The sequence below is a fragment of the Acinonyx jubatus genome, chromosome B2 (genome assembly GCF_027475565.1).
Source record: "Acinonyx jubatus isolate Ajub_Pintada_27869175 chromosome B2, VMU_Ajub_asm_v1.0, whole genome shotgun sequence".
NCBI classification, from domain to species: domain Eukaryota; kingdom Metazoa; phylum Chordata; class Mammalia; order Carnivora; family Felidae; genus Acinonyx; species Acinonyx jubatus.
The window spans coordinates 74,112,503-74,139,818 of record NC_069385.1 but is presented as its reverse complement, the minus strand read 5'-3'; the positions used below and the strand labels follow the sequence as shown (position 1 = coordinate 74,139,818).

The 27,316-nt window shown below is 38.5% G+C and overlaps 2 protein-coding genes across 9 annotated transcripts in view; one reads left to right on the top strand and one right to left on the bottom strand.

Annotated features, from left to right (window-relative positions):
- NT5E (5'-nucleotidase ecto) overlaps positions 1–10,799 on the top strand; it is a 48,258-nt gene extending 37,459 nt beyond the window's left edge. Inside the window, exons 4-9 of one of the 2 annotated variants that reach the window (XM_027057313.2) lie at positions 93–290; positions 1,225–1,379; positions 4,861–4,966; positions 5,864–6,013; positions 7,391–7,591; positions 10,558–10,799. In XM_027057313.2, the coding sequence (XP_026913114.1) occupies positions 93–290; positions 1,225–1,379; positions 4,861–4,966; positions 5,864–6,013; positions 7,391–7,591; positions 10,558–10,580 (833 nt within the window). In that variant the 3' untranslated portion in view covers positions 10,581–10,799. Of the gene's footprint in view, positions 1–92; positions 291–1,224; positions 1,380–4,860; positions 4,967–5,863; positions 6,014–7,390; positions 7,592–10,340 lie in introns of both variants that reach the window. The other variant, XM_027057312.2, reaches the window with a different exon arrangement.
- The window catches only part of SNX14 (sorting nexin 14), an 84,336-nt gene continuing 67,760 nt past the window's right edge, over positions 10,741–27,316 (bottom strand). For 6 of the 7 annotated variants that reach the window (XM_027057308.2, XM_027057310.1, XM_027057309.2 and 3 more), the window contains 8 exons: positions 26,396–26,436; positions 26,133–26,252; positions 23,199–23,322; positions 22,763–22,927; positions 22,534–22,629; positions 19,912–20,003; positions 19,059–19,115; positions 18,272–18,500 (listed from right to left, as the gene is read on the bottom strand). In XM_027057308.2, the coding sequence (XP_026913109.1) occupies positions 18,462–18,500; positions 19,059–19,115; positions 19,912–20,003; positions 22,534–22,629; positions 22,763–22,927; positions 23,199–23,322; positions 26,133–26,252; positions 26,396–26,436 (734 nt within the window). In that variant the 3' untranslated portion in view covers positions 18,272–18,461. Of the gene's footprint in view, positions 16,133–18,271; positions 18,501–19,058; positions 19,116–19,911; positions 20,004–22,533; positions 22,630–22,762; positions 22,928–23,198; positions 23,323–26,132; positions 26,253–26,395; positions 26,437–27,316 lie in introns of those variants that run through there. The other variant, XM_027057304.2, reaches the window with a different exon arrangement.

Genomic DNA, 27,316 nt, shown 5'->3' with positions numbered 1-27,316 from the left:
AGAATTCCCTGTCATCTGGCCTGTGGCCTGCTGGCCTGCAGCCAAGCTGTGTACAAGGGCTGATTTGATCAGCTTTGGCTCTTCTGTTTTAGGCACTCCACCTTCCAAAGAGGTGCCAGCTGGGAAGTACCCATTCATAGTCACGTCCGATGATGGGCGGAAGGTTCCTGTGGTCCAGGCTTATGCTTTTGGCAAATACTTAGGCTATTTGAAGGTTGAGTTTGATGAAAAAGGAAATGTCATCGCTTCGCATGGAAATCCCATTCTTCTCAACAGCAGCATTGTGGAAGGTGGGTAAATGATGGCTGAACTTTGTTCTTGTTGTTAATGTTTCAGGGCAAGGCTGTAACACCTTTAAAGAATAGAATTCTCTCTTAAGTTTGCCCTCTTCATGGATAAGAAGATTGAAAATACACTCCAATGCCCAATATCCCATTTGCTTTCCCAGTTCCTCTCAGCATCAGACACCGTGTCACTGCCTCTTGTGTCTTTTCAAGCTTTGTCCAGGCATGGAAAAGCCACTCAGCTCATGTCCAGAGGAGAGCTGCAAAGGGGTTCAAAGCCCCACCACAAGCAGTGTGCCCACGGCAAGTTGCCCAGTCTCAGTGGGCTTCTGTTTCTTTATCACATGAGGGAGTGTCTTTTTTACTTTTTTGTCTGGGACTCAGAATAAAATACATCTTATGTCACCTGTTTACATGTGGTGTACATGACCACAGCCCTGGGCCTCTCTCACCATGATTGGACCAGGGAGAGATGGGCAGTGGGGTGCCCTGCAGAGCCTGTGCTCACAGCACAGACCATCTCAACAGCCAGAGGGAGAGGCCGGGACTGCACAGCAGAACCTCAGAAGGCCCTGTAGACCTGCCCTGGGGACCTTTCATCATCCCCAGTCTTCCCCACGCCCCCCCCCCCCGCAATGCTATCCCAAGTGGGTCCACAGGTGCTCATTCAGGTGTGATGAGTTGATGTTAGGATACTCAGTGCATCTTTAAGTTCAGATCCATTCCTAGTCTTATTACCAAGGAACAGAATTTTCTGAGGAAATTTTATAGTCAAAACGAAAATGTAGACAAATAGGGTAAAGAAATGTATAGTCACAACAGGTAAGCTAAATGATCTTTGATTCCTTCTCCAAAATTTAGGCCAGGGTGAGATCTGCCTTAATGGCAACCTGATTTTTTTGTTTTTTGTTTTGTTTTCTTCTGTTTTACTTTTTTCTAGATCCAAGCATAAAAGCAGACATTAACAAATGGAGGATAAAATTAGACAATTTTTCTACTCAGGAATTAGGGAAAACAATTGTCTATCTGGATGGCTCCACTCAGTCATGCCGCTTTAAGGAATGCAACATGGGCAACCTGATTTGTGATGCCATGGTGAGTGGTCCCCAGGAGTGCAGGGCCTGTGCTTAGAGGAAGAGGGGAGGGAGGAAGGTTGCAAGGAGGGACAGCCTGTTACAAAATTCAAGGTCTTTAAAAATTAATATGCAAACAATAGCTTGGGGTAGATTCATACTGAGTAGTACCTTGGGAAGGGGCCTAAACTATACCAGTTGACCATCACTTTATTGCACAAGAACTGAAAGCTTTATTGATAGGTATTCACCTTGGATGTCTGAATTTTGGATGTTGCTTTCCTTTTATAAGATGATCTGAATACGTGAAACTTCACTATTCTGAAGATGTAGACATAGTAGATAAAACACATTTGCTTGGGCCTAAATTGGCCAGAGTGTCTCACTGATCTGCCCTCTTGGATCCAGAGAACAAGGCCTTGTGTGACTGGAAGCCTCCTTCACAAGCAGAGAATGACGACATGCAGTTATGATAAGGCCTGTGGCTGAATAGATCGCTCAAGAAAACACCCCACTGTCTACCTGTCTACAAGAGACTGGCTGTTGGCAGCCCCTGGGGAGCCATGCTGAACCAGGGTCCCCAGGCCAGACTTAACACTCCCACCAAAGTCCGCACCCAGAGGGCTGATTCTTTGTGCTTGGCACTGTGCTTGGTACCTGGAGCCCAGTGCCTGATATATATACTCTCAATAACTGACTGCCAAGTAAATGACAATGTCCACACTTCCCAAGGTCAGACCAGTGCTGGCTCTTCAACATTATGCAGTCACACAAAAGAAGTAGCTAAAGACACTTTTCATAGATGCCATGATACTCTACATGGAAAACCCGAAGGACTCCACCAAAAGGCTGCTAGAACTGATACATGAATTCAGCATAGTTGCAGGGTACAAAATCAATGTACAGAAATTGGTTGCATTTCTATACACCAATAATGAAGCAACAGAGAAATCAAGAAATTGATCCCATTTACAATTGCACCAAGAACCATAAAATACCTAGGAATAAACCTAACCAAAAATAAAAGATTTGTATGTTGGAAACTATAGAACACTTATGAAGGAAATTGAAAAAAAACACAAATGGAAAAACATTCCATGCTCATGGATTGGAAGAACAAATATTGTTAAAATGTCAGTACTACCCAAAGCAATCTACATATTCAATCCAATCCCAATTAAAATTGCACCAGCATTCTTCTCAAAGCTATAACAAACAGTCCTAAAATCTGTATGGAACCACAAAAGACCCCAAATAGTCAAAGTAATATTGAAAAAGAAAACCAAAGCAGGAGGCATCACAATCTCAGACTTTAGCTTCTATTACAAAGCTGTAATCATCAAGACAGTATGGTATTGGCACAAAAATAGACACATAGACAAAAGGAATAGAATAGAGTACCCAGAATTAGATCCACAAATGTATGGCCAACTAATCTTTGACAAAGCAGGAAAGAGCATCCAATGGAAAAAAGTCTCCGATGCTGGGAGAACTGGACATCAACATACAGAAGAATGAAACTAGACCACTTTCTTATACCATACACAAAAATAAACACAAAATGGATGAAAGACCTAAATGTGAGACAGGAAACCATCAAAACCCTACAGGAGAAAGCAGGAAAAAACCTCTCTGGCCTCAGCCACAGCAATTTCTTGCTCAACACATCTCCAAAGGCAAGGGAAACAAAAGCAAAAATGAACTACTGGCACCTCATCACGACAAAAAGCTTCTGCATTGCAAAGGAAACAATCAACAAAACTAAAAGGCAACTGACAGAATGGGAAAAGATATTTGCAAATGACATATCGGATAAAGGGCTAGGATGCAAAATCTATAAAGAACTTCCCAAACTCAACACCTGAAAAACAAATGATCCAGTGAAGAAATGGGCAGAAGACATGAATAGACACTTTTCCAAAGAAGGCATTCAGATGGCCAACAGACACATGAAAAGATGCTGAATATCACTCATCATCAGGGAAATAAAAATCAAAACCACACTGAGATACCAGCTCACACTGGTCAGAGTGGCTAAAATGAACAACTCAGGAAACAACAGATGCTGGCAAAGATATGGAGAAACGGGAACCCTCTTGCACTGTTGCACTCGTGCGGCCGCTCTGGAAAACAGTGTGGAGGTTCCTCAAAAAATTAAAAATAGAACTACCCTACAACCCAGCAATAGCACTACTAGGAATTTATCCAAAGGATACAGGAGTGCTGATTCATAGGGGCACATGTACCCCAATGTTTATAGCCACACTTTCAACAACAGCCAAATTATGGAAAGAGCCTAAATGTCCATCAACTAATGAATGGATAAAGATGTATTTTATATCTATAATGGAATACTGCTTGGCAATGAAAAAGAATGAAATCATGCCATTTGTAGCAAGGTGGATGGAACTGAAAGTTATTATGCGGAGTGAAATAAGTCAGAGGACAGATCATGTTTTCACTCATATGTGGATCTTGAGAAACTTAACAGAAGACCATGGGGGGAGGGAAGGGGGAAAAAAGTTACAAACAGGGAGGGAGAAAGGCAAACCATAAGGGACTCTTAAATACAGTAAACAATCTGAGGGTTGATGGGGGAGGGTGGGGGAGAGGGAAAAATGGGTGATGGGCATTGAGGAGGGCACTTGTTGAGATGAGCACTGGGTATTATATGTAAACAATGAACCATGGGAATCTACCCCAAAAACCAGGAGCACACTTTATACACTGTATGTTAGCCAATTTGACAATACATTATACTTTAAAAAATCATAATATTAAAGAAGAATCCTATTTTGAAAAAAAAAAAAGTAGCTAAAGAGTAGCCAGTATGGGAATGTTTAGAGAAAAGTCTGGAAGGAAACAAGCTGTTAGCAGTGCTTACCTCTCTTTTAAGAGGCAGAGGCAAATGTTAAGACAACACTTGCTTTTGTGCTATTTTTTTTCAAATGAGAATATATTCATTTTATTTCTTGTAACTAAACACATATTTTTGTAAAAGAAAAGAAACGGATTCTCCCATTTCAGGAGGCCATCTCTGTGCCTCCAAAATTGCCAACTTGGAAATTTGACATGGAGGCCAGGGATCTTGTTGGCTTGAGGTCCTGAGTGGAAAGGTTTTCAGGTCACGTCTTCAGGAGCAAGTGTGGGGCCTGGAAGAGGTGGGGAAGGAGAGGTATGGTGGACCAATTTGCATGCAGGTCCTGTCCTGACACAAGAGCCAGTTTTGCTAATGCCCACTGGCCTGAGAGTAGAAGGGTCTTAGGAAAGGGGGCTCAGGGCTACTTGCTTCTAAGAGTCTGACACGGGACTGTTCACTATTTCTTATTTTTGCTTCTCAGAGCATAAAACTAGTTCTGACTGACTATACTTGAGAAATCTCTGGGAACACAGGAGCAGGAAGAAGCAGCTTTATTTCCATGGTAGAGATAACCAAATCCCTAAAACTGATACTATGGAAGAAGGTCTAGAATAACTAATGTAAATTCATGCTACTGTTGCAGATTAACAACAACATTAGACACTCGGATGAAGTGTCCTGGAACCATGTGTCCATGTGCATTCTAAATGGAGGTGGCATTCGGTCACCCATTGACGAGCGGAACAACGGTATGCTTCCCAGGCTCAGGGTGTCAGCTCAGGTCTCTCTCTGACCCTGCCCCTGGGTGGCCTCAGCTCATCTGTCCTGTCAGCCATGTACCACAATGTCAGCCTCTCCAGTTTCGGTTAACTGCTACTCAAGTCAGTGCCTAAGCAGAAGGGTACACACATGCTTGTGTGTTCTCATATGTATTCACACAGAGTGGAGAGCAAGGGTGAATGGAACCCAATCTTGATCTAAACTTCTGACACACAAAGCCAAATGCTAATTATTGCTGATTACCAACAGCCGCCTCCTTGATACCTGGAAAGAGAAAGGGACAAACTGTCCATGTTCTGTGCTGGAAAAAAACAAAAACAAAACAAAACAAACAAAAAAAACCAACAACACCCTACTGGATTAAATTCTTTTAGTGCATTTACAGATATCCAGGATCTTGCATGGTAAAACAAACCAACTAGTCAGATATTCAAACCGCTCTTGCAGTCTTCCCTGATCTGCTGTCAAACCAGGTAGTCTCAGTGTAAAGCCCCAACTCATCTCATTGTCAAACAAGGACAGGTGGCAGGGACACACTGCCTGTCTGGAGGAACTGAGCAATGCTCAACACCCACTGAAGACCCAGCTATAAGCCAGAGATCCAGGGCAGAGCACTGGTGACTTTGGAGCCACAGCCATTTATGAGCACCTGCCATCTTGCCCAGTGGTTGAGAGCATGGCCAGAGGCCTCTTGAATCCATTCCCTCCCTGAGTGTCAGGAACCACTCACACAGCTGATGCTGTACTAATAGCCTTCCAATAGCCTCTTGTCTCCCTCATCTCCACCAACCCTAAAGGAAGCTGGTCTTGGGGTAATCTTATTCTCAAGCTGTTTTCCTTCTCACCCCATCTACAACTACCGTCAGGCACAATTACCTGGGAGAACCTGGCTGCTGTGTTGCCCTTCGGAGGAACCTTTGACCTGGTCCAATTAAAAGGCTCCACCCTGAAGGCGGCCTTTGAGCACAGCGTGTACCGCTATGGCCAGTCCACTGGAGAGTTCCTGCAGGTGGGCGGTAAGTCACCCTTTGAAGTGAAGTGGGTTTGTCCTGCTGGTTGGCTTAGTTCCTCACTCCCCAGGACCTCCACTGCCAGATTTGTTTAGGTTTTCCCCCCACCCAACATGAATGCATAGTCTCTCAATGGTCATGGGCTCCCAGACCAACTGAGATTAGGTCAGGGTCAACGCCTCAATGCCTTGGCAAAAGCAGTAGTTGCTACGCCTGATTTGGATGTCAGATAGACTCACTATAGGAGCTGGCCCTCCAGACTCTAAGCAGGTCAGCGGCCTTGAGGTCTAGTTTCTATTAAAATCTTAGTTGTTTAAACACTCAGTATTCTTTTGTAGAAAAAAACCAAAACCACCATTCTCTGTTCTATTCATAATTGCCTGGTACCATGCAGAGGTTCAAAAGAATTCAATATCCAATCAGTATTAGCAAGGATGATGTCTGGGAGGGGCGGCCGACTACATAGACACATCAGAACACCTGGTTCTAGTTCCACTGTGACGTGGGACAGGTCTTCAACCTCTCTGAATGTTCTGAAAACATCTGCCCTGCTCATCTCATGGATCACAGTGAAAACTGAATGAAAATAAATGCTTCCCAAATTGCCAAGGACTTGTGAATGTGAAACACTTTTGTCAATAATAACTTCCACAGTCCAACGAATTAATCGTTAAATTTATAACCTTGATACTGATACCATAATTTGCCCCCCCCTTTTTTTTTTTACTGTAGATGGTGGGCCTCACTTGATAGTGTGATTGCTTTGTCAAGTCCTCCTTCTACAGAACCCCCAACTCTTTGGATTGAGGGGGGGAGCTGCAGATGGTGGTGGAGCCATGGCCTAATGCCTGTGGGGTAACCCACACATTCTGCACTTTTCCAGGAGAGACTTGGGGGGAACAACAGGGTTTTGGTGCTCCATCACAGTGCTGGGTAGTTACATGTCTTGTGAAAGTCATCCAAACCCAAATTATTATCATTTAGTAGTCTTCAAAATTAGAACAAATATTCTGTACCTCTCATCTATTTCTCATTTTCCAAAGCCATTGAACCAAGTGGCTGACCAACTCATTTAGGATTTTAAAAAGATGTGGTTTCTCCCTGCACTGTTACCCCTTGCCCATACTGAGGCAGAGCCAGTTTTCCTCCCAGTGGTTCTCAGACCTCCCAAGACTCAAGGATAAACCTAACCAAGAAATGCAAACGCAATCTAACCAAATGCTGCAATGTCACCTCAATTCTTGCTGAAATTTCACTCAAGCTCAAACTCAGTGAAAACCAAGCCCAGTGCCCCAATTCCATATTTTGGCCAAATCTCTTTCTTAGAAAACAGAAATTTCCCTCTGGATCCAGTGAAAACATACAGATTCATTTCTTTTCTAGGAATTCATGTGGTGTATGATCTTTCCCGAAAACCTGGGGACAGAGTGGTCAAATTGGATGTTCTTTGCACCCAGTGTCGAGTGCCCAGTTATGAGCCTCTCAGAATGGATGAGATATATAAGGTTATCCTTCCAAGCTTCCTTGCCAATGGTGGAGATGGATTCCAGATGATAAAAGATGAAGCATTAAGACACGACTCTGGTAAGCACAAGTGTCTCTTCCTCTCCCTACTCTAAAGTACTCCAGAACAAAACTGGGCCAAAGAGGGAAGCTACTCAAGATGCCAGGACTGCAGTGCCAGAAATCAGATCCTGCCCCTTTGTTGCCGCCTCCCTCCTGCTTTGTTGGAAAATAGCAGCACTGCATTGGAGAATATGTGCCCTACCCCTCTTCGGCACACGTAGCCACCCATCCAAGCCCAAAATGTTTTAAAATTCTGTTAAGTATGTATAAACAGCTATTTAAATTGTGAAATATCAATGGGTTTTGCACTTAACGAGAAACCTCATCTCTAGAACTTTAGATTGGATCTGGAAAATCCTATAAGCTTTCTTGAAGCTTTTAGTGTGAATAGGTCAGGTAGGAGTAGATGGGCTGTGCTCCCCTCCCCCTTTTTAGCACATTGGGTTGGTGGAGTATTGAAAGGAACAACCACACCTGACCTCAGTATTTTTGGCAGCATTTAGGGTCATTATACTGCAACCTCACTTTTAAAAATCATATGGAAGTTGGCTGATGGTAGATTTGAGTCCCACAGAGGCCCAGAGGATACCACCAGCACAAGGCCATTAAAAAAAAAAAAAAAAAAAAAAAAAAGAACCACTTCACATGCATGAAGTCCATTGATCCATTGATAGAATATACTACCCCTTCCTCTTCTCTAGGGCAGAAGCCAGCATGCTTATAAAGCATGTGCACAACTTTGCATCTCCAGAAAAGAGCTCTGGTACTTCCTCGTCAGCTTTCCTGTGGTGGGCCTGCTGTTTCAGCCTCTTGTTTCAAGGAGGGTGAAGAGCGGAGCCAGGGCAAAGGAGGCAGCCTTCCTGCCAGGAAAGATGCTAGCTACTTCTGTACATTTCATGAAAGACGATGGAAGCACAGGCTTTACAGAGGTGTCCTCTTGGGTCCCACATGAGACAGAGGCTGGGGGCTGTGCAGACTAAACCCAGACTGATTAAGTTTGAGAGAGGAGCTCACATAGAAGGCTGAGGAAGCCTTGGCCCTAAGGGTTCTCAACCCTAGCTGTGTATCAGACTTAGTTGGAGAACATTTTAAATTAAATATCAATACTTTGGCCCCAGCTTTTAAGAGATTCCAATATAATTGTGTTGGGGAAAAGACTCTTCCAGCAATTCTAATGCAGGGATGAGAACCACTGCAGAGTTCTTTTTAAAAATACTAGTGTATTTTTTTTGTGGAGGTATAATTGACATATAACACAATGTTTTAATTTCAGGTGTACATGGTTCAATATATGTATGTATTGCAAAATGATCACAATGTCTAGTTAACATCATACAGTCACTAATTTTTTTCTCTTGTGAGGTAAACTTTTAAGATCTGCCCTTGTAGCAACTTTCAATATGCAATACAGTATGGACTCTAGTCATCATGCTGTACATTACATCCCTATGACTTATTTGTGACTGGAAGTCCGGATTTTTAACCCCCTTCACCATTTTTCCCACTCCCCTACCCCCACCTCTGGCAACCGCCAGTCTGTTCTCTATATATGCAAGTTTGGTTTTGTCACTGTTGTTTAATTCCACATACAAGTGAGAGGAGATGGTATTCGTCTTTCTCTGATAGATTTCATTTAGCACAATGCTCTCAAGGTATATCCGTGTTATCGCAAAAGGCAATATTTCATTCTTTTTATGGCTGAATAGTATTCCTTGTGTGGAATCACATTTTCTTTATCCATTCATCTACCACAGACACTTAGGTTTTTTCCCTATTTTGTCTATTATAAATAATGCTGCAGTGAACATGGGGGCGCATGTTACTTTTTGAATTAGTGTGTTTTTTTCAAATACTCTAAAGTGGAATTGCTGGATCATACAATGGTTCTATTTTTGATTTTTTGAGGGGCCTCCATACTGTTTCCCATAGTGACTACATCAAGTACATTCCCACCAATAGTGCACAAGGGTGCACTTTCCACATCCTTGCCAACACGTGTTATTTCTAGTCTTTTTGATAATAGCCATTCTAAACAGAGAAGGGATATCCCTGTGGTTTTGATTTGCATTTCCCCGATGATTAGTGATGTTCAGTATCTCTTCATGTATCTGTTGGGCATCTGTAGGTCTCCTTTGGAAAATCTATTCAGATCCTCTGCCCATTTTTTAATCAGATTTTTATTTTGTTTTTCTTTTGAGTTCTAGGAGTTCTTTATATATTTTGGGTATTAACTGCTTATCAGATATATGATCTGTTGAGTGGTATTTTTAAAACAAAATTTTGTCAGGTCCCTATGGGTTTGTTGTAGTTATAGGCAATTAGTATTTATCAGGTCTCCTCTCTTTTGGAAATGAAGTCTCCATTGTCTGTCAATTATGCGAAAATGACTTCTGACCAGGCAAGCAGAAGGAAGCCACTTTTATGTCTCAACTAATTGCTCTCAACCATTTCCCTAATGCCCTTGTTTTGGAGTGGTTCAAAAGCAATATTAAAGGTCAACAACCTTTTGAGATGACTATTCCCTCCAGTTGTCTAGTAGTCAACAGTGGGCACATTTCACATCTGGAACATGAAAAAGCAATCAAATTCTTTGCACCTGTAATCACTTTTCTTGTCTTTTGTGACATTTTATCCTTGCTTATGAAAGTAGTATCTTCCCTCTTACAATTACAAAAGACTTTAGAGAAATACGTTGGTTTTCCCACCTCTTACTCTTAATTGGTAATTACTTATTCTGTAGTTAAAATAATGTATATATTTTTTCCAGGTGACCAAGATATCAACGTGGTTTCTGGATATATCTTAAAAATGAAAGTAATTTATCCAGCAGTTGAAGGTCGGATCAAGTTTTCTGCAGGAAGTCATTGTCGTGGAAGCTTTTCTCTAACATTTCTTTCCTTTTTGGCAGTGAGCATTGTTTTATACCAGTAGCCAAAAATTCCTCTTGCCATTAATGTGTGGAACTGCATTTTTTTTTTTTCAAGTGAGATTCAAGTCTGCATTTTAGGTACTGGCTTGGTGATGGCACAGACCATCTTTGCTGGCCCCCAGAAGCTGAGGCTGGAGGCCTGTAAATGAAGACACTGACATCATTACTCAGGATCAGCAAGTCACTGAACACACAGGAAAAAATGAAAATGAGCCCTTTGAGGGGAAAGCCAACCATCTTTAGTTTACATATGCAAATTTTAATAAAACTTATATTAACAATTTGAAACCACAGAAATCATTTTTTTAATATCCATTTTAATCCACCAAACAATTTATGTTTACATAGAACTCTATCCTTTACAAGGCAGTTTTTATCTTATTTGATGCCTATAACTTTTTGTGGTGGGCAAGGCAGGCGATGTTTTTCCCATTTGGCAGACAGGGAAACTGAAACTCAGAAAGAGCTGACTTGTTCAAAGCCATACAGCTGAAAGTGACAAATCTAAGACCTGCACCCAGGTCTTCTGACCTCAAGTCCAGACTCTTTCAACTACATCCAGTTGCTGTTCAGAAAGATACTTAATGGTCTCCTCTGCTCATAACTGTCAATGGCATCAAGCTCCTGGATGACAAGTCTCTGCTTTATTTCATATCTCTAACTTTTCCCTTTTTAGATCTTGTTGTTACATTGAGTTTCATGGACTTAAACACAGGCAGCATTCTCTCCTGTACCACCCATGTGCCTTTAACAAGTCAGGGAACAAACAGTGCAGCAGCAGATGATGGGAAAGGCCAGAGCCTGCAAAAAATAGTCCAGGGGCAGGGAGAAAGGAAAAGGAAGAACAGGACACCCGGGACATATTTACATTATGGAAGAAAAGGAGCTAAAGGGCATTTAAATTTGTTAAAGAGATATTTGCTAAGGAGTAGCAGAAGAGTGCCTGATACATAGTATTACCTGTGAATAATTTTATGAGATTCCATCAGTTCTGCCTCTGTGCTCTTTCCACCCTTCTTTCTAATGTGAGGGTATGAGAACCTTTTAAGATAAGGTGTGATTCTAAACTTGTACCTGTTCTCCCCAGCAAGATGCCAGCACTTACCCTAGTCTCTGTCTCTCTCTCTCTCTATCCCTTCTCATCCCCCACCCCAGTTATGGAAAACTCAGAGGGGAGACAAGGATTGATTTTTAAGTGTTATACGTAATAAGTTTGAAGTCAGATCTGCCTGCAAATCTGGACACTCTTAAGTCATGCTCAAGTATGAATATGAGAACTCCTGCCTGGGAGTGAGCCCCTGAGTGGGTGTTCAGGAAAACACCCAAACTGATGAAATGATTTATAACCAAAAGAACAAATACTTGCTTAAGGTGGTCGTGAGACCATGTGAGCCTGCTCAGCATTGCATAAACTTCAGTGAGAAATGGGAGCCTTCACCTTAAAAAATGGTGAGCAGGGGCACCTGGGTGGCTTAGTCAGTTAAGCATCCAGCTTCGGTCCAGGTTATGGTTCATGGGTTGGAGCCCCGTGTCGTGCTCCCTGCTGTCAGCACAGAGCCTGCTTTAGATCCTCTCTCCCCTCTCTCTGTCCCTTCCCCTGTATATGCTTTCTCTCTCTCTCTCAAAAATAATAAATGAAAAAAAAAATGGTGAGCAAACAGCAGCTAGAGGTTTGGAGAGGGAGTGTTTGTTAATGTTTACAAATATTAAGTACTCCTGATACAAAATATACTTTAAAAATTTTATAACATCTTTAAAAAGGCTGCTGCAGTAAAATAATGCCCTCAGTTCTATGCATATACAGATTAGCTATAAGCAAATGTCAATAGGATTGGAAGAGGAAAATTAGAGAAAGGTGCATTTGGAGTATATTTTTATGCTTGGCCAGTAAAATACAATGAATCCTATTAGAGCACAAATTTTTAAAGAACATTTTTGTAAGTTTTCTAAATATATGTGCATATATTGTGCAGTGGTTTAAGAAATGACCTCAAACACTTTACAGCTGTAGATTCAATTGTGCAATAAAACTGAAGATATGCTCCTTGTCTTTGGTAGTTATTTCTTCTCTCAAGCAAACATTATAACCTGGGACAATACAACTGAAGGAAAACTTTTGATGGTTTATCACTGGTATCATTTCTCTTGATCATAAGTCCCTTGCCATTTGATAACCTTCCCTAGCCCCCTTTTCAGCCAAAACAACAAGAAGAAAAATGCATGCAATTTTTAGATAAAACAGTAAATAAAGGATATTTTAAATAATACTCATATTTTCTGGCTTTCATATACAGAATCTAATGTAGAAATTGTTTTGAGGCTTGTAGTTGTTTACTAAAAATAAAAATGCCCAAGTTGGACAATGTTGGGGATTTAACTAATTTGTCTGAACTGGCTGTGCATCTAAGAATCTTCTTCAGGCATATTGATAAATAAACCAATTGTTCTGTCTTGATCAAATGGATCCGTTAAATCCATTTGGTGCCAGAACTGCTTTCAGCAGTTTCTAACAAAGAATAAGCAGGGTTTCTTAGAAGAAAGTTGAGACTGCCAACAGTTGCCCATTAGGAAAAGTTGCTCCCTTGAGGAGTCTGTGGTCCATGGATAGATCCATGGCTACACTTCCCAAAATTAGGAAAGTTTCCTGATGAGTTATCTGGGCCTGCTGTAATAAATTGACATAAACTGGATGGCTTAAACAACAAAAATTTATAGTCTCACCCTTCTGGAGGTCAGAAGCCTGAGATCAAGTTGGCAAGGTTGTTTCCTTCTGAAGACTGTCGTGAAGAATCTACTCCAAGCCTCTCCTAGCTTCTGGTAGCATCAGGCATTCCTTGCCTTATAGCTGGTATTTTCCCTCTGTTTTTACATCCTTTTCCCTCTGTATGTCTGTCTCTATGTCCAAATTTCCCCTATTTATAAGAACAAAGTCATACTGTATTAGGCCCACTGTAATGACTTAATTTTAGTCACCTAAAAAAAACACTATTTCCAAATAAGGTCACATTCACAGGAAATGGGGATAAGGGCCCAAGCCCCACCATCTTTTCAGGGGACACAGGGGAGTCATCCTTGGTGGCTCCCGTTTTCTCAAACTCACACTATGTCCCTGGGTAAATCTTGCTTCCCAACACACACACACACACACACACACACACACACACACACACACACACAGGCACACAACACCCTTCACAAGTACTACCTTGCTTCAAATCACTGCCACTTCTGAATTGCTTCAGCAGCCTCCTAAATGAGTTGGTCTCCACTTCTGCTCCACTCTAGTCAGTTCCCAACATTCTCAATTCAGCAGCCAAGGTGATGTCTTACAGTATTAAGCAAGACTGTGTTGCTCAATGGCTCAAAATCTTTTTACCACACTCCCAGTAAAAGCAACAATAAATTATCCCAATGGCCTACAAGGCCCTCTGTGATCTGGTTTCCCATTACTTCTCTGACATTATTTCTCTTCACTCTCCCTGATGTGGCCACACTGATCTCCGTGCTATTCTTCCTACAAAACACTCTCCCACCCAAACCTTTGCATGTGCTATTTTCTCTACTTGGAACATGGACTCCTACATACCTGCATTACCTGATTTCTCACTTCCTTCAAGTCTTTTCCAAGGTCCCAGACCCCGCCATTTAAAACTGCAACCCTCCCCCATATTCCCCTCCTTAGTTCAAAATGTTTCTTCTGAGCACTAATTTTCTAAGATACTATAATTTCCTTATTTATCTTATTGTCTGTCTCTTGGAGTTTGAATGTAGGCTTCTAAATGCACAAATAATATCCCTAGCTTATCTAAAACTGCCTGGCACATGGGTGAGTGTGCACTACACACGAATAAACTGAATGAACTGTGTATAATTCCTTCCCTTGTACCTTTCTGCCACCCTCCTCCTCACTCAGTCCAAAAGCCACACACACAGTCCTTTTCTCTGGCCTCACCCCTCCAGAGAATACAGATAATTAAGATTTCTCTACCTACAGAAGACACCCTTTTCATTACGCAGAGTGTTTGACTCTTCTTTAACCTCTCTGCAACCAAAAGGCCAATTAAGTTACCCCTAAGGACAGCTGCCTTTCTCCAAAAATTTAATTCCCTTGTTCCTTAATATGAAGGTAATTATAACTTTTCTAACAGTATTCCTTTTTCTCCCTTGTTTTGTTCTTCAACATCAGGGATTAGCAAACTGCAGCCTGAGAGCCAAATCCTGCCTGCCACTGCTTTATGTAAATAGGGTGTCATTGGAATACAAATACATCCACTACATAGAGTGTTTGATAGGAAAAAAAAATCATAAATATCAAATTAACAAAAGTGAAATTAAAAAAAAAAAACAACTAGTTTTCACTGGAGCTCATGGGCCTCAAGTTAAAGATTTCTTCTCTGTGTATCCAGCACTGCCAAAGAGATAACTGGATACGTTACAGACAGCATACTCCTTGACACAGAAGTATAATGAACTGGCAAGAACTATTCATTTGCTCATTCATTCATTTAGTCAATCATTTTTATTCCAATGTTGACTATATCTGAAATTACAATTTGTGTATATATCATTACACACTCTGCTAAAAACAGAAGCAAATTAAATTTCTATATTTCTACAATAAAATCAAATGGTTTTTACTAAGTCAAAAATGATCATTTAAGTGGTTGCTTTCAATCATTTCTCAGGATCTTCTGATATCTATAACTAATTATACTTAAAACACAATTTTAATGTCCTTTAAATATCTGAAAATGTCTTCCCATCTATTTAATTTCATTTTATCCCCTCAACCAGAAACACTGATAGTTGTTTCTATTAAACACATTTCAAAATGTGAAGCTCATGCACAAGAGAACACACATAAAGATAGGAAGGAATGTACAAAGTAAAATATATGAAATGACTGGGGAACATACTTTTTAAAAGGATCCAAAGAGTGACTACTTTTGGAAATAAAAGCTCTTTTTATGGGGCAACACTAACAACGACAAGATGAGAGACAAATCGAAGTTTGAATTCTAACTTCACTGGCTTCAATATCCTTACCTATAATATAGGAATAATACCATCTCACAGTTACTATGATGGATGATAAAACGTGATAGTGAATATAAAATGCCTTGCCAACAGAGATTGCATCTGGTTCCTTTTCCTTTGATAATATGAATAATTTTGTATGTGTAGATTTTTATACACATTTTCTTTAAATAGAGCTCAGCCACTGCTATGGATGGAACTGTGCCTTCCTAAAATTCGTATGTTGAAGCCCAAAACCACCTTGTGACTGTCTTTGGAGATGGGGCTTTTAGGAAGTAATTAAGGTTAAATGAGGTCATAAGAGTGGGACCCTAACCAACTGGACTGATGCCCTTATAAGGATAGAGAGAGAGAGAGAGAGAAAGCAAGCTCTTTCCTTCTCTCCTCCCACAAAGGTACACAGAGAGGTCAGGAGCACATGTGAGAAGGCAGCTATCTGCAAGCCAAAGGAAGAGGCCTCACAATGAAACCTACCTTGGATTCTAGCCTCCAGAACTATGATAAATAAATTTGTTATTAGAGCCACACAGTCTGTGGTATTTTGTTATAGAAGCCCAAGCAGAATGATACACTCCTAAGAACATTTTTCTCACCTAAATAAAGAGAATATGACAATTTATAGGACAGTAGGTGAGAATGAGATAACAAGGGCTGTGAAATATTTTTTCCAGCTCACCATGACATTTTAAATAACAGTGCTTAAAATGCTATGGATTCAAATGTGAAGCGTTAACCTGATTAACTTTCCATCTGTCCCTGAGAAATCAGTAAATGTTTAAGGCTTTGTATTAAAGTACCAACTCACAGAAACTCATACATATACTAGAATCTTGAAACAATTAAAAATATAATAAAACTGGGGTGCCTGGGTGGCTCACTGGGTTAAGCGTCCAACTCTTGATTTCAGCTCAGGTCATGATCTCACAAACTGTGAAATCAAGCCCCAGGTCAGGCTCTGTGCTGACAGCAAGGAGCCTGCTTGGGAATATTCTCTCTCTGCCTCTCCCCCATTCACATGCATGAACATGCTCCCTCTCTCTCTCAAAATAAATAAACATTTTTTAAAAAATTTACAACACCAGGACACCTGAGTGGCTCAGTTGGTTAAGCGTCCAACTTCAGTTCAGGTCATGACCTCGTGGCTCCATAAGTTTGGGCCCCACATCAGACTCTATTGTCAGTGTGGAACCTGCTGTGGATCCTCTGTCTCCCTCTCTCAGCCCTTCCCTCACTCATGCATGTACTCTCTCTCAAAAATAAACATTAAAAAAATTCCAACACCTAATAACCACTTTTTTTGGAAAAAAAAAATAAGTAAACAGTATTAAACAGGTTAGATTTCCAAATTATATTTAGAGTTCCCTATTACCCAGCTTAGTATCTAATACATAGTTGAAACTCAATAAATATAGCCTGAATGAATGCTACGACCAATTAGCAAACACAAAATGCTCGATCTTGAAAAGACAAACTTGTTTTAAGGAGAAAAGTATAGCATGGGAGGGATCTATAAGTAGAATTCCGAACACTGACTCTAATCTTTTAATTTAACTTTCCTCAGGGGAAGCCTGGGTGGTTCAGTTGGTTAAGCATCTGACTTTGGTTCAGGTCATAATCTCACATTTCATGGGCTTGAGCCCCGTGTCTGACTCTGTGCTGTCAGACCAGAGCCTAGAGCCTGCTCTTGATTCACTATCTCCCTCTCCTTCTGCCCCTCCCCCTCTTTTGCTCAGTCTCCCTCTCAAAAATAAACAAACATTAAAAAAAAATTTTTAATTAGGGCGCCTGGGTGGCTTGGTTGGTTCAGTGCAGACTTCAGCTCAGGTCATGATCTCACATTTCGTGAATTCAAGCCCCACATCGGGCTCTGTGCTGACAGCTCAGAGCCTGGAGCCTGCTTCAGATTCTCTATCTCCATCTCTCTGCCTGTCCCCCACTCGTCACTCACTCTCTCTCAAAATTAAATAAACATTTTAAAAATTAAAAAAAAATTAACTTCCCTCAAGAAATACAATTAATTCTGTATTTTCCTTTTGGAGAGATAATAGACAATATAATCCAAAAATCTACTTGACTAAATTGTTATATAAGATTTTGGAATATAGCTACATTCATTCAGTAAAATATAGCTGCAACCACACCATCAGAAATATCTGTTTGTAGTCAGTTTTCACACTTAAAAAGGGCAATAACCTGTCAATCCAGCAAGAGTAAGGAAAAGTGCTTTGTTTCTTAAGAAAAACTCATAAAGGATGTCTTCTTTATAAACACATAGTTACCTGTGTAGAAAATAGGGGCAAAAAAAAAGAAAAGATACATCTACTAAAATGTATTAACTCTAAATAAGAAAGCAAATCAGATCTTACTACAATTTCTCCACACTAAACATAATTATTTTCAAAGTGATACAATACAAAGATTATTGGTCCTATCTGTTTGCCCTACCTCTTTAAAAAGTGGCAATAGTAGGGGTACCTGGGTGGCTCAGTCAGTTAAGCATCCGACTCTTGATTTTGGCTCTGATTGTGATCTCACAGTTCTTAAGGTCAGTCTCCACATTGTCAGCTTGGGATTCTCTCCCCCCCCCCCCCCCCCCCGTCCCGCTGGCACTCACATGCTCTCTCTCTCTCAAAATAAATAAATAAAACATTTTAAAAAATGGCAACAGCAAATGACATATATTCTAATAAAATTTTGGTAACAGGTGTAAAATGAAAGACTATGAAACCCAATCACTTTTAATCATTATTAAGTTTGTGTTAGTCTTTATTAAAACAAAAAAAAATCAAAAATTCAGACACTGGATTACATGATATATACAAGAATATACAAAAGTAAAAGAAAAAAGTACATATATACTACATTAATTAGCAAAGCAGAAATTTGTTATCTATCTGGTCATTGTATCTCAAATCCAAATGTTTACATCCAGGATGTCACAGAGGTAACTTCTTTTTGTACCTAAAGTAAAAATAAATCTATTTAATAGAAGACAATAAAACAGCGTTCATTTGTGAAGTGCCTAATAACAATTTCAGTGTATTAAAATTCTAACCTAAGACATAGAGAGAGAGAGAGACATTTTGCCATGCTCTAATTCCAATTCATTTTGTACTCTTGGGTTCATATAAGTTCAACCACCTCAAAAACACTCAAGACTGACTTACACAGCATTCAGTGTCACAGACAGATAACAGCCTGAAGAGTTTGGCCCATTCTAGTGCTAGCATTTAAATTCATACCTTTCTCTGGAAAGACTACAGGGTATATAACATTCCTATCTGCTTGTAATTAGGAAGCAGGGAAGTCAAAACACAGGCTATTCCTTTCCTGTCCACCCAAAACTGACTCTATGTTTAAGCATGTTGAAAAAAGAAAATATAAAGAGTCATTTGTTAAGGTTGTTCATTTTTAAAAGGATCATAGTAACAAGGGTTTCCTTAATTTTTGTGTCCCTTATTAAAATAAATGTCAGCATACCATCAAAAACAAAGAATAAAACTGCTGCTTTTCAGTTACCTTATTGAGCTCTGGAAATAGTTCTTGTATCACAATGTCCAATAAAACATAAGTCAGCTAAAGCACCAAAAAAAAATTTTTTAAGGCATTAGACAAAAAACCATAAAAATGATAAACACAAAATTCAGGACTGTGGTTATGTCTAAATGAGAAAGCAGGGCGCAGAACTCAAATATACATGTGGACATTTTATTATTATGCTGCATAATTCATTTTATCTTAACTATTTTATACATAACAAAATTTTGAAGAAGGAAGCAGGATACAAAATTTTAACTTATTAGGATCTCAACAAAATATGTACATACTGCACTATATATGTAGTGTTAACTGTGGTTATTCTAATGTAATCTGAATGATGGAATTCTTAATTTTTTAAATTTTACTTTATTTCATGAATTTTGTATAAATTCCAAATTTTCTACAATGAATCTATGTTTATTTTAAGTCAAAACTACTTATGTTATAAAGAAAAAAAAGTAAACTAGAGAACAAACTGATGGTTACCACAAGGCAAGGGGAAATGGGTGCTACAGGGGAAGGGGACTAAGAAAGAGTACACTTATCCTGATGAGGACTGAGTAATATATAGACTGGTTAAATCACATTATATACTTGAAACTAATATGACACTACATGTTAATTATACTGGAATTAAAATAGAAAACTTAATTAAAAAAATTAAAAAGTAGTCAGCAAAAAAGAGTAACAAAGATGAAACATTTTTTTTCTGTCCGAATGTTTGAAGTGCACCACCTTGAGAGTGTCACTTCACAATAACATACCAGAATCCTACTGTGTGTCGTTCACAAAACCTAGCCAACACTAGTCAACCTCCTTTAATGATTTTTACCTGTTTATTGAGAACTGGCTGTTGTAAGCCATCAAATAGAAGTCTGATGCTTTCATACTTGGCTTCTTCACCAATACACTTGACTATCAGATCTAAACAAGAAAGCCAAATGTGAAACATTTCATATTACAAAGTGACTCATCATTTAGTGGACCATAAAGCAAAATCTTCACTCTGTTTCCCAGATATTACACAAAAACTGTAAATCAGCATTTCCTAAACCAGTGTTCTTGCAAGAGCCTCCTGGAAAAAACACTTCTATGGTCAAGAAACTCAGAACCGTATATCCTCCTTCTGGAGATTCACAATGCACCAAGTATACTGCAAGTGCTGAGGAGTGTTGCAGTAAAAAAATTTATACTATTGGGGCGCCTGGGTGGCGCAGTCGGTTAAGCGTCCAACTTCAGCCAGGTCACGATCTCGCGGTCCGTGAGTTCGAGCCCCGCGTCAGGCTCTGGGCTGATGGCTCAGAGCCTGGAGCCTGTTTCCGATTCTGTGTCTCCCTCTCTCTCTGCCCCTCCCCTGTTCATGCTCTGTCTCTCTCTGTCCCAAAAATAAATAAACGTTAAAAAAAAAAATTTATATTATTTATACTGTTATACTATTTACACTATTAAGTGATAAAAGACAGTTGTAAAGTAATACACACTGTGTTATTCCATTCAGATAAAACAAATAAAAATCCCAAAATTACGCATATGCATTTGAATACACATGTATAGAAATGCACAGAAAAATATTTGTGATGATTAACACCAAGCTGAGTACATGGCTACTTATGCACATTGGGGAGATGGCTTCTACTTTTTACTATATATTTTTTCATAATGTTTGAATATCTTAGTATCAGGAAAAAAAGTTAACTGTTTAATATAGACTTTCCTCAATGAATATGACCACTTTATTTTGTACTTTTTGCATAATTATTATTAACCATCTTACAGAACAATCTTTTTGGGAAATGTTTAAATACTAATTTAGGATCTAAAAAGTTCTGATTCATGTTTGACCCCACAGATGTCATGTATTACTTCTATTACCAAAGAGTCAGTCCTTACTAAAAACCTCAACTAAACCTTTTCCCCAAGGCAAAAAGTAAAATTATCAAGTAAACCAAATGCCCAAATATGTGTCCTTTCCCCCCCAAACATAATAAAACTCTTAATGATGTTCTTGAAAAAGTTCTCACCTTATGTTTGCTTCTAGGAGATAAATCTAACCCTAAGTGGCAAAGGCCAAATTCAATTTATAACAAGCATAGTAGATCCTTGATCTTTTCAAGATTATGTGGCCCAATATGGATCTTTATGAATCTGCTAATTCACCAATACTATACAGAACTTCCCAATTAATACGTGTGAACCATAATGGACAAAAATAAGTGATCCTTTCAGATCCTTCAGAAATCCTAAGTAAGATTGAGGGGTAGAGGACAACAGAAAGACATGCTAAGTTTACTAAATTATTCCTTCCCAAAAGGAGTCTTGAAGTAGAGGTGATTCAAATTCATGCCTCAGCAAAATAACAAATTATTACATTCAGTGGCTTTCCATGTTGTCCCTGAGTATCAAACTAAGACTGTTAAAGCCATGAATGCTAAGGGTCACTATTACAAAACAGGTAAGAAATTATTTCATCATTTACCTACAGAAGACTTACCCCAGAATAGCTTTTATTCACTTTTATATTCAGACCAGGGATTTAACTTAACTGTCTTCACACAGAGCAACAGGACTATTCTGAGACTAATTTTTCAATGATGAGAATTCTCTAAGGTACAGTCCAAAGGTACAGTCCAAAGGCTTCTTTGGTTCTTACTCTGTATTTTCTCTCTGGGCATTATTATCCACTACACATAACCTCTATGTCTCTATCCTGTACTGTTCATTAATCCAATTTCAAAACCTGGGTATCTCACTACTTACTAGACATGTCTTCCTGAATACTGTACAGGAACTTCACACTCAAAATATTCTAAACTAAGTATCCTCTGCTTTGACTCCTTGCATCTTTTCCTTGTATTTCCCATCTCTGTAACAGGTTACTACTATTTATTTACCTTGTGGTCCAAGCTTACCTCCTTTACAGGAGAAATGATCATTCTCCTCCTCTGAGACACACTCTGTGACTTGGAACATGCCTTCTCTCTTATCATATGTATGTTTTATCTGTATGTCTGTCTGTCCACTAGACTGAACTACTCAAGTACACTTTTTATATCCCTTGCACTCTGCATGGTGCCTGACATGTGGAAAGAGCTCAATAAATTTGAAATGAACGAATGAATTCTGACCTTTTACTCATAAACACGAGTGAAGCTCTTCTCATTGTAGAGTGGGCAGCAGGATTCCAACTGTCCCACAAACAGATCACTTTGATCAGTCTGATTATAAGTTGTTGCTAAAAAAATCTGGCTGTTGCATAAGTAGAAAAAGCCTGTCTTAAATTTCATTGTGCTTATATCATAAAAACCAAATTTTATTTAACTAATGAGTTAATTTTACTCTGTCCTTAGTAACTATTACTAAAATGAAAACTCAAAATAAAAATTGGCCTCAATAATTACTATACATCGTGATCTCAAAGGGGTGCTAATCTGTATTTACTACTTAGATATTACACCTGGAATGTAATTCATCATTTCTTCAAAAGTCTGTTTTGCTCGTTTTTGCTTATCTTGGAGAGAACGAGGTTCAGTGTTTTCACAGAATACAGCATCTAAAATGAAACAAAAAGAAATATTTTCACCTATTATACACGAAGTACTTCTTCATAGCAGAAATACCAATAAACCAATGAAAAACAAGACACAACAGTACACAAGACCTGAAACAAACACATGAGAAAATACCTCTGAGAAGTGTTATAAGTGAGACCAAACGGTGCTCCTGAAATAGTTGTTCTAGTTTACAATGAAGATAGTAGTCAGTATACATTTCCAAGGTATTTTTAAACAGGATTCGAGTTCCCATTAAGAGATGATGAAGCCAGTCAGGAACTTGGAAAACCACCCGTCCTGAGAGGGATCATATAGAATATTTTGTTAAGATAAACAGGTATTTCAAACATTCTCCAATGTGAAAACACAAAAATGGTAATATTTTATTTGTAAACACTAGTAACTTTAATATGTTCAGGACCATTTGTATCAAATTCTAATAAAAGAAATATCTTTAATTTAAAAAGAAGTTACAATGGGGCAATAGTGAAGAGCATTAATTTGTATCACAGAAGATACAGGACACATGAATGAAAAATAGGTTTTAATATAACCAGACAGACCTTACCTACATACATCAGGTAATCATAGACTCCTTCTACAGTCATCATCTCCATAAAATAATTCTGATTTTGCTTTCTTTCTGTATTCTCAGCACGGTTTGCATTATTCTTAAATAGATCACTGAAAAGCTGAAGTAAAAATTGAAATAGTAAAGAGATGCATAGTTTATTACACCTGCTAATAAACAAACACTAAGGCTAAAGTGACAACAGAACACAGGCATTTAAACCTTTTTTAATCAAAACAGAGCATTAGATAGGTTAAGCTCTGTCTCCAAAATTCCACATTTATATCCAAAATTGAATTAAAAAATACATTCTCCCCAAAGTAGTACACAAAAGTCTCCATTCATTTAAGACAAAACAGATAATTACCCATAGGAAGAACCCCTTTGCTTTTTTATACCAAAATGAGCAAATAAACATATAAAGATGTATAAATATATTAATGACAGCTAATTTTAAAACTAACATGACTTAAAGATTATAATTCACTAGTTAATTAAAGGGTGTTTAGAGGTGAACATTGAGCTCTAACCAAAGTTTGACAGTAACAGTCATAGTCTGAAAATGTGAAAAAAAAAAAGATGCAAAAAACTTCTTATAGTAAAAATGATGAAATGCAATGAAATCTCAGCCCTACTTACTCCCAACTATGCAAAAAAAGTCTATTCTTGATAATAATAATAATAATGAAACAGCAGAAATAAAGGAACTAAAAGTATGCTAGAAAAGATCAACAAAGCCAAGAGATTAAAAGGACAAAATCTTTGGCAAGATTGATCAAAAAAATAAAAAAGAAAATGACACAAATAATATAAAAAATAAAAGGGGATATAACTACAGATGTTAGAAAAAATTAAAAGGACATTATTGACAACTTCAGGACAAAAAATTTTCAAATTTAGATTGAATAAAAAATGCGTTGAAAAATATAACCTATCGGGGCGCCTGGGTGGCTCAGTCAGTTAAGCGGCCGGCTTCGGCTCAGGTCATGATTTCACGGTCCGTGAGTTCGAGCCCCGCGTCGGGCTCTGTGCTGACAGCTCAGAGGCTGGAGCCGGTTTCAAATTCTGTGTCTCCCTCTCTCTCTGCCCCTCCCCTGTTCATGCTCTGTCTCTATCTCAAAAATAAATAAATGTTAAAAAAATTTTTTTTTAAAGAAAAATATAACCTATCAAAACGGGCTCACAAAACAAATCTGAAGAATACTATAATCACTAAAGAAATTGTTTGTTTTAATGTTTATTTATTTTTGAGAGAGAATGAGCAGGGAAGGTGCAGGGTGAGAGGGGACAGAGAATCTGAAGTAGGTTCTGCTCTGACTCCGAGCTGACAGTAGAGAGCTCAATTCAGGACTCGAACTCACGAACCACGAGATCATGACCTGAGCCAAAGTTAGACACTCGACTCAGCCACCTAAGCGTCCCGAAATTGGTTTTTAAAGAAAACCTTCCTATAAACAAAACTTGAGGCTTAGAGGACTTTAACAACCAATCATATAAATTATTTAAAGAACTAATAATTCCAATTATAATTTTACCAGCAAACAGAAAAAGGTTAATGTAACTTTAATACCAAAACCTGACAAGGATTGGGGCACCTGGGTGGCTCAGTCAGTTAAGTGTCCGACTCTTGATTTCGGCCCAGGTCATAATCTCATGGTTTGTGAGTTCAAGTCCTGCATCCGGCTCTGTACTGAACATGGAACCTGCTTGAGATCCTCTCTCCCTCCCTCTCTGTCTGCTGCTCCCCTGCTTGTGCTCTTTCTCTCAAGATAAATAAATAAGTTTTTTTAAAAAATTGGCAAGGATAGAATGAGAAAGAAAAATTACAGTAAAAACCTTGGTTTGCAAGCATAATTCATTCCAGTATAGACCAACTCCACCCATAAAGATGGTGTAAACTTCTTTAACCTTATAAAGAATATCTATGAAAAAAGCTGCACTATACACTATTTAATGGTGAAATACTGAAATGATTCTCTTTGTGTAACAGGTCCTAGCCATGAATGAAACAAAACCACCATTTGCAGATAATGTGTATTAAAGAATTAATAGATATATTACTAAAATTAGTACAAGTCTAGCAAAGTTACTGAATTTAAAAAAAGTCAACACATAAAAATTAACTGTATTTATCAAATGAAAGTGATAAAGTGAAAAAAATATTAAAGACACCTTTTATAGTAATAACAAAAACGTGAGTTTTGGGGTTAAAGGGGGAAGGCTGTCCTTTGAGCTCACATAGCTCCTCATGCTGAGCACTATTCTGGCACTAAACTGAGCTTCCTGTGGACAGGAAATATATCTTTATATTCCAGTGTTGGCACAGGTTAAAATACTTGCTTAATGGATTAAATATTATATAAGCCATTAAGATTAGATAAAATAAGCATCAAATCAACATGACTACATTGTATCAATTTACTTCATGAGTATTAGAAGTTGGTGATTTACAACCTAAGAAAACCACCTTAAAAAATCCCCCAAGGGGCACCTGGGTGGCTCTGTTGGTTAAGCATTGGACTTCGGCTCAGGTCATGATCTCATGCTTCATACGTTTAAGCCCCATATCAGGCTTTGCACTGACGGTGTGGAGCCTGCTTGGGATCCTCTCTCTCCCTCCCTCTCTGTCCCTTCCTCACTCTCTTTCTCCCTTTCTCAAAATAAAGAATAAACTTAAAATAAAAAATCCCCCAAATACGTAAATGTTAGAAATTTGCAAATGCAATTATATAAAGAAAAATTTACCTGTTAAAAGCAAAGATGCAAGCAACTACATAAAATACCCTCCTTACACTGTACAACTGATTTCCATATAAAGGAAATAAGTCCCATTCATTTCATTAACACATGATTCTCCCTACAATGGAAAAGCTGTTCCAAGTAGGGTAACTTCAAACCTTATGATTCTGTCAAACAATAAATATGCAGTACCTTCTTGTTGTTTTCTGAAGTAGGGCTGAGAATGGTCAGTTCCGGTTTACTTGGTTTAGGCTTTGGAGATTCACAAGAATTAATGAAATTCATGATGAAAGGTTCCAAATGCTGGCCTTTCTGTTGTGACATAGAAATCATGGTATGAAAATAAAAAATCAAGACTATGATTTTTAATAATCATATAATGCATTAAAATTCACTGATATTTAAATACGGTTATAACTATCATGTTACAGAATATACGTAAATCAGTTATTCACCTCTTTCATTAGTTTTCCAGGAACAGACTTTATAATTTTACCTGCAATTAAAAGTAAAATATTAATTTTATGAAAGCATAATATACTGCAAAATTGCTCACATGAATACTTCACTAGGTAATTTTTTTTTCACTAGGTAATTTTAAATACTCAAAAGCCAAGTAAAAAAAGTAAAACAATAAAAAATATATCTTACTATTTCACACTCAACAGAAATTTACAATAAATATGGTATTCTTTTTTTTTTAATGTTTGAGAGAGAGAGCACACACACACGTGCGTGAGCAAGAGGGGGAGGGGCAGAGAGACAAGGGGACAGAGGATCCGAAGTGGGCTCTGTGATGACAGCAGGGAGCCGGATGCGGGGCTCAGGAACCTGTGGGGATTTACTTTAAAATAATCCAGTAGTGTTGGGGAGGGGGGGGCGGTGCGGGAAGGACTGAACAAAGCAAGTGTTGATAACTGTTGCAATAGCGTGAGAAGTTTATTATACAAAATTCTCTACTTTTATGTATATTTGAAATTTTCCATAAGAAATGTTTTCAAAAGATTTTAAACAATGATGAATATATAAAGATATCTAAAAGTATACAAAAGTCAAAAAAATTTTAAGAATTGCTACAACATTTAAATTGGTTAAATAGTTTATAATCTGAATTTTAGGTTAAGAATACATATTCTAATCCCGTTTGCCAAAATCTCCTCTTGATCTTATCTCCAGGTTCCCTTATTTTAAAATATCAAACACCTTGAGATTTTCTCAAACATTAGAAATGCCTTTAAAAATTAGTCAAAATTGATAAATGCGACTTAAATTTCTTTCAGTTCAATTTAGAAAAAAGTAGGCTTATGGCAATAGCAGAACACATATTAATAAGAAATTAAAATGGAGATTGTTGGGAGCACCTGGGTGGCTCAGTT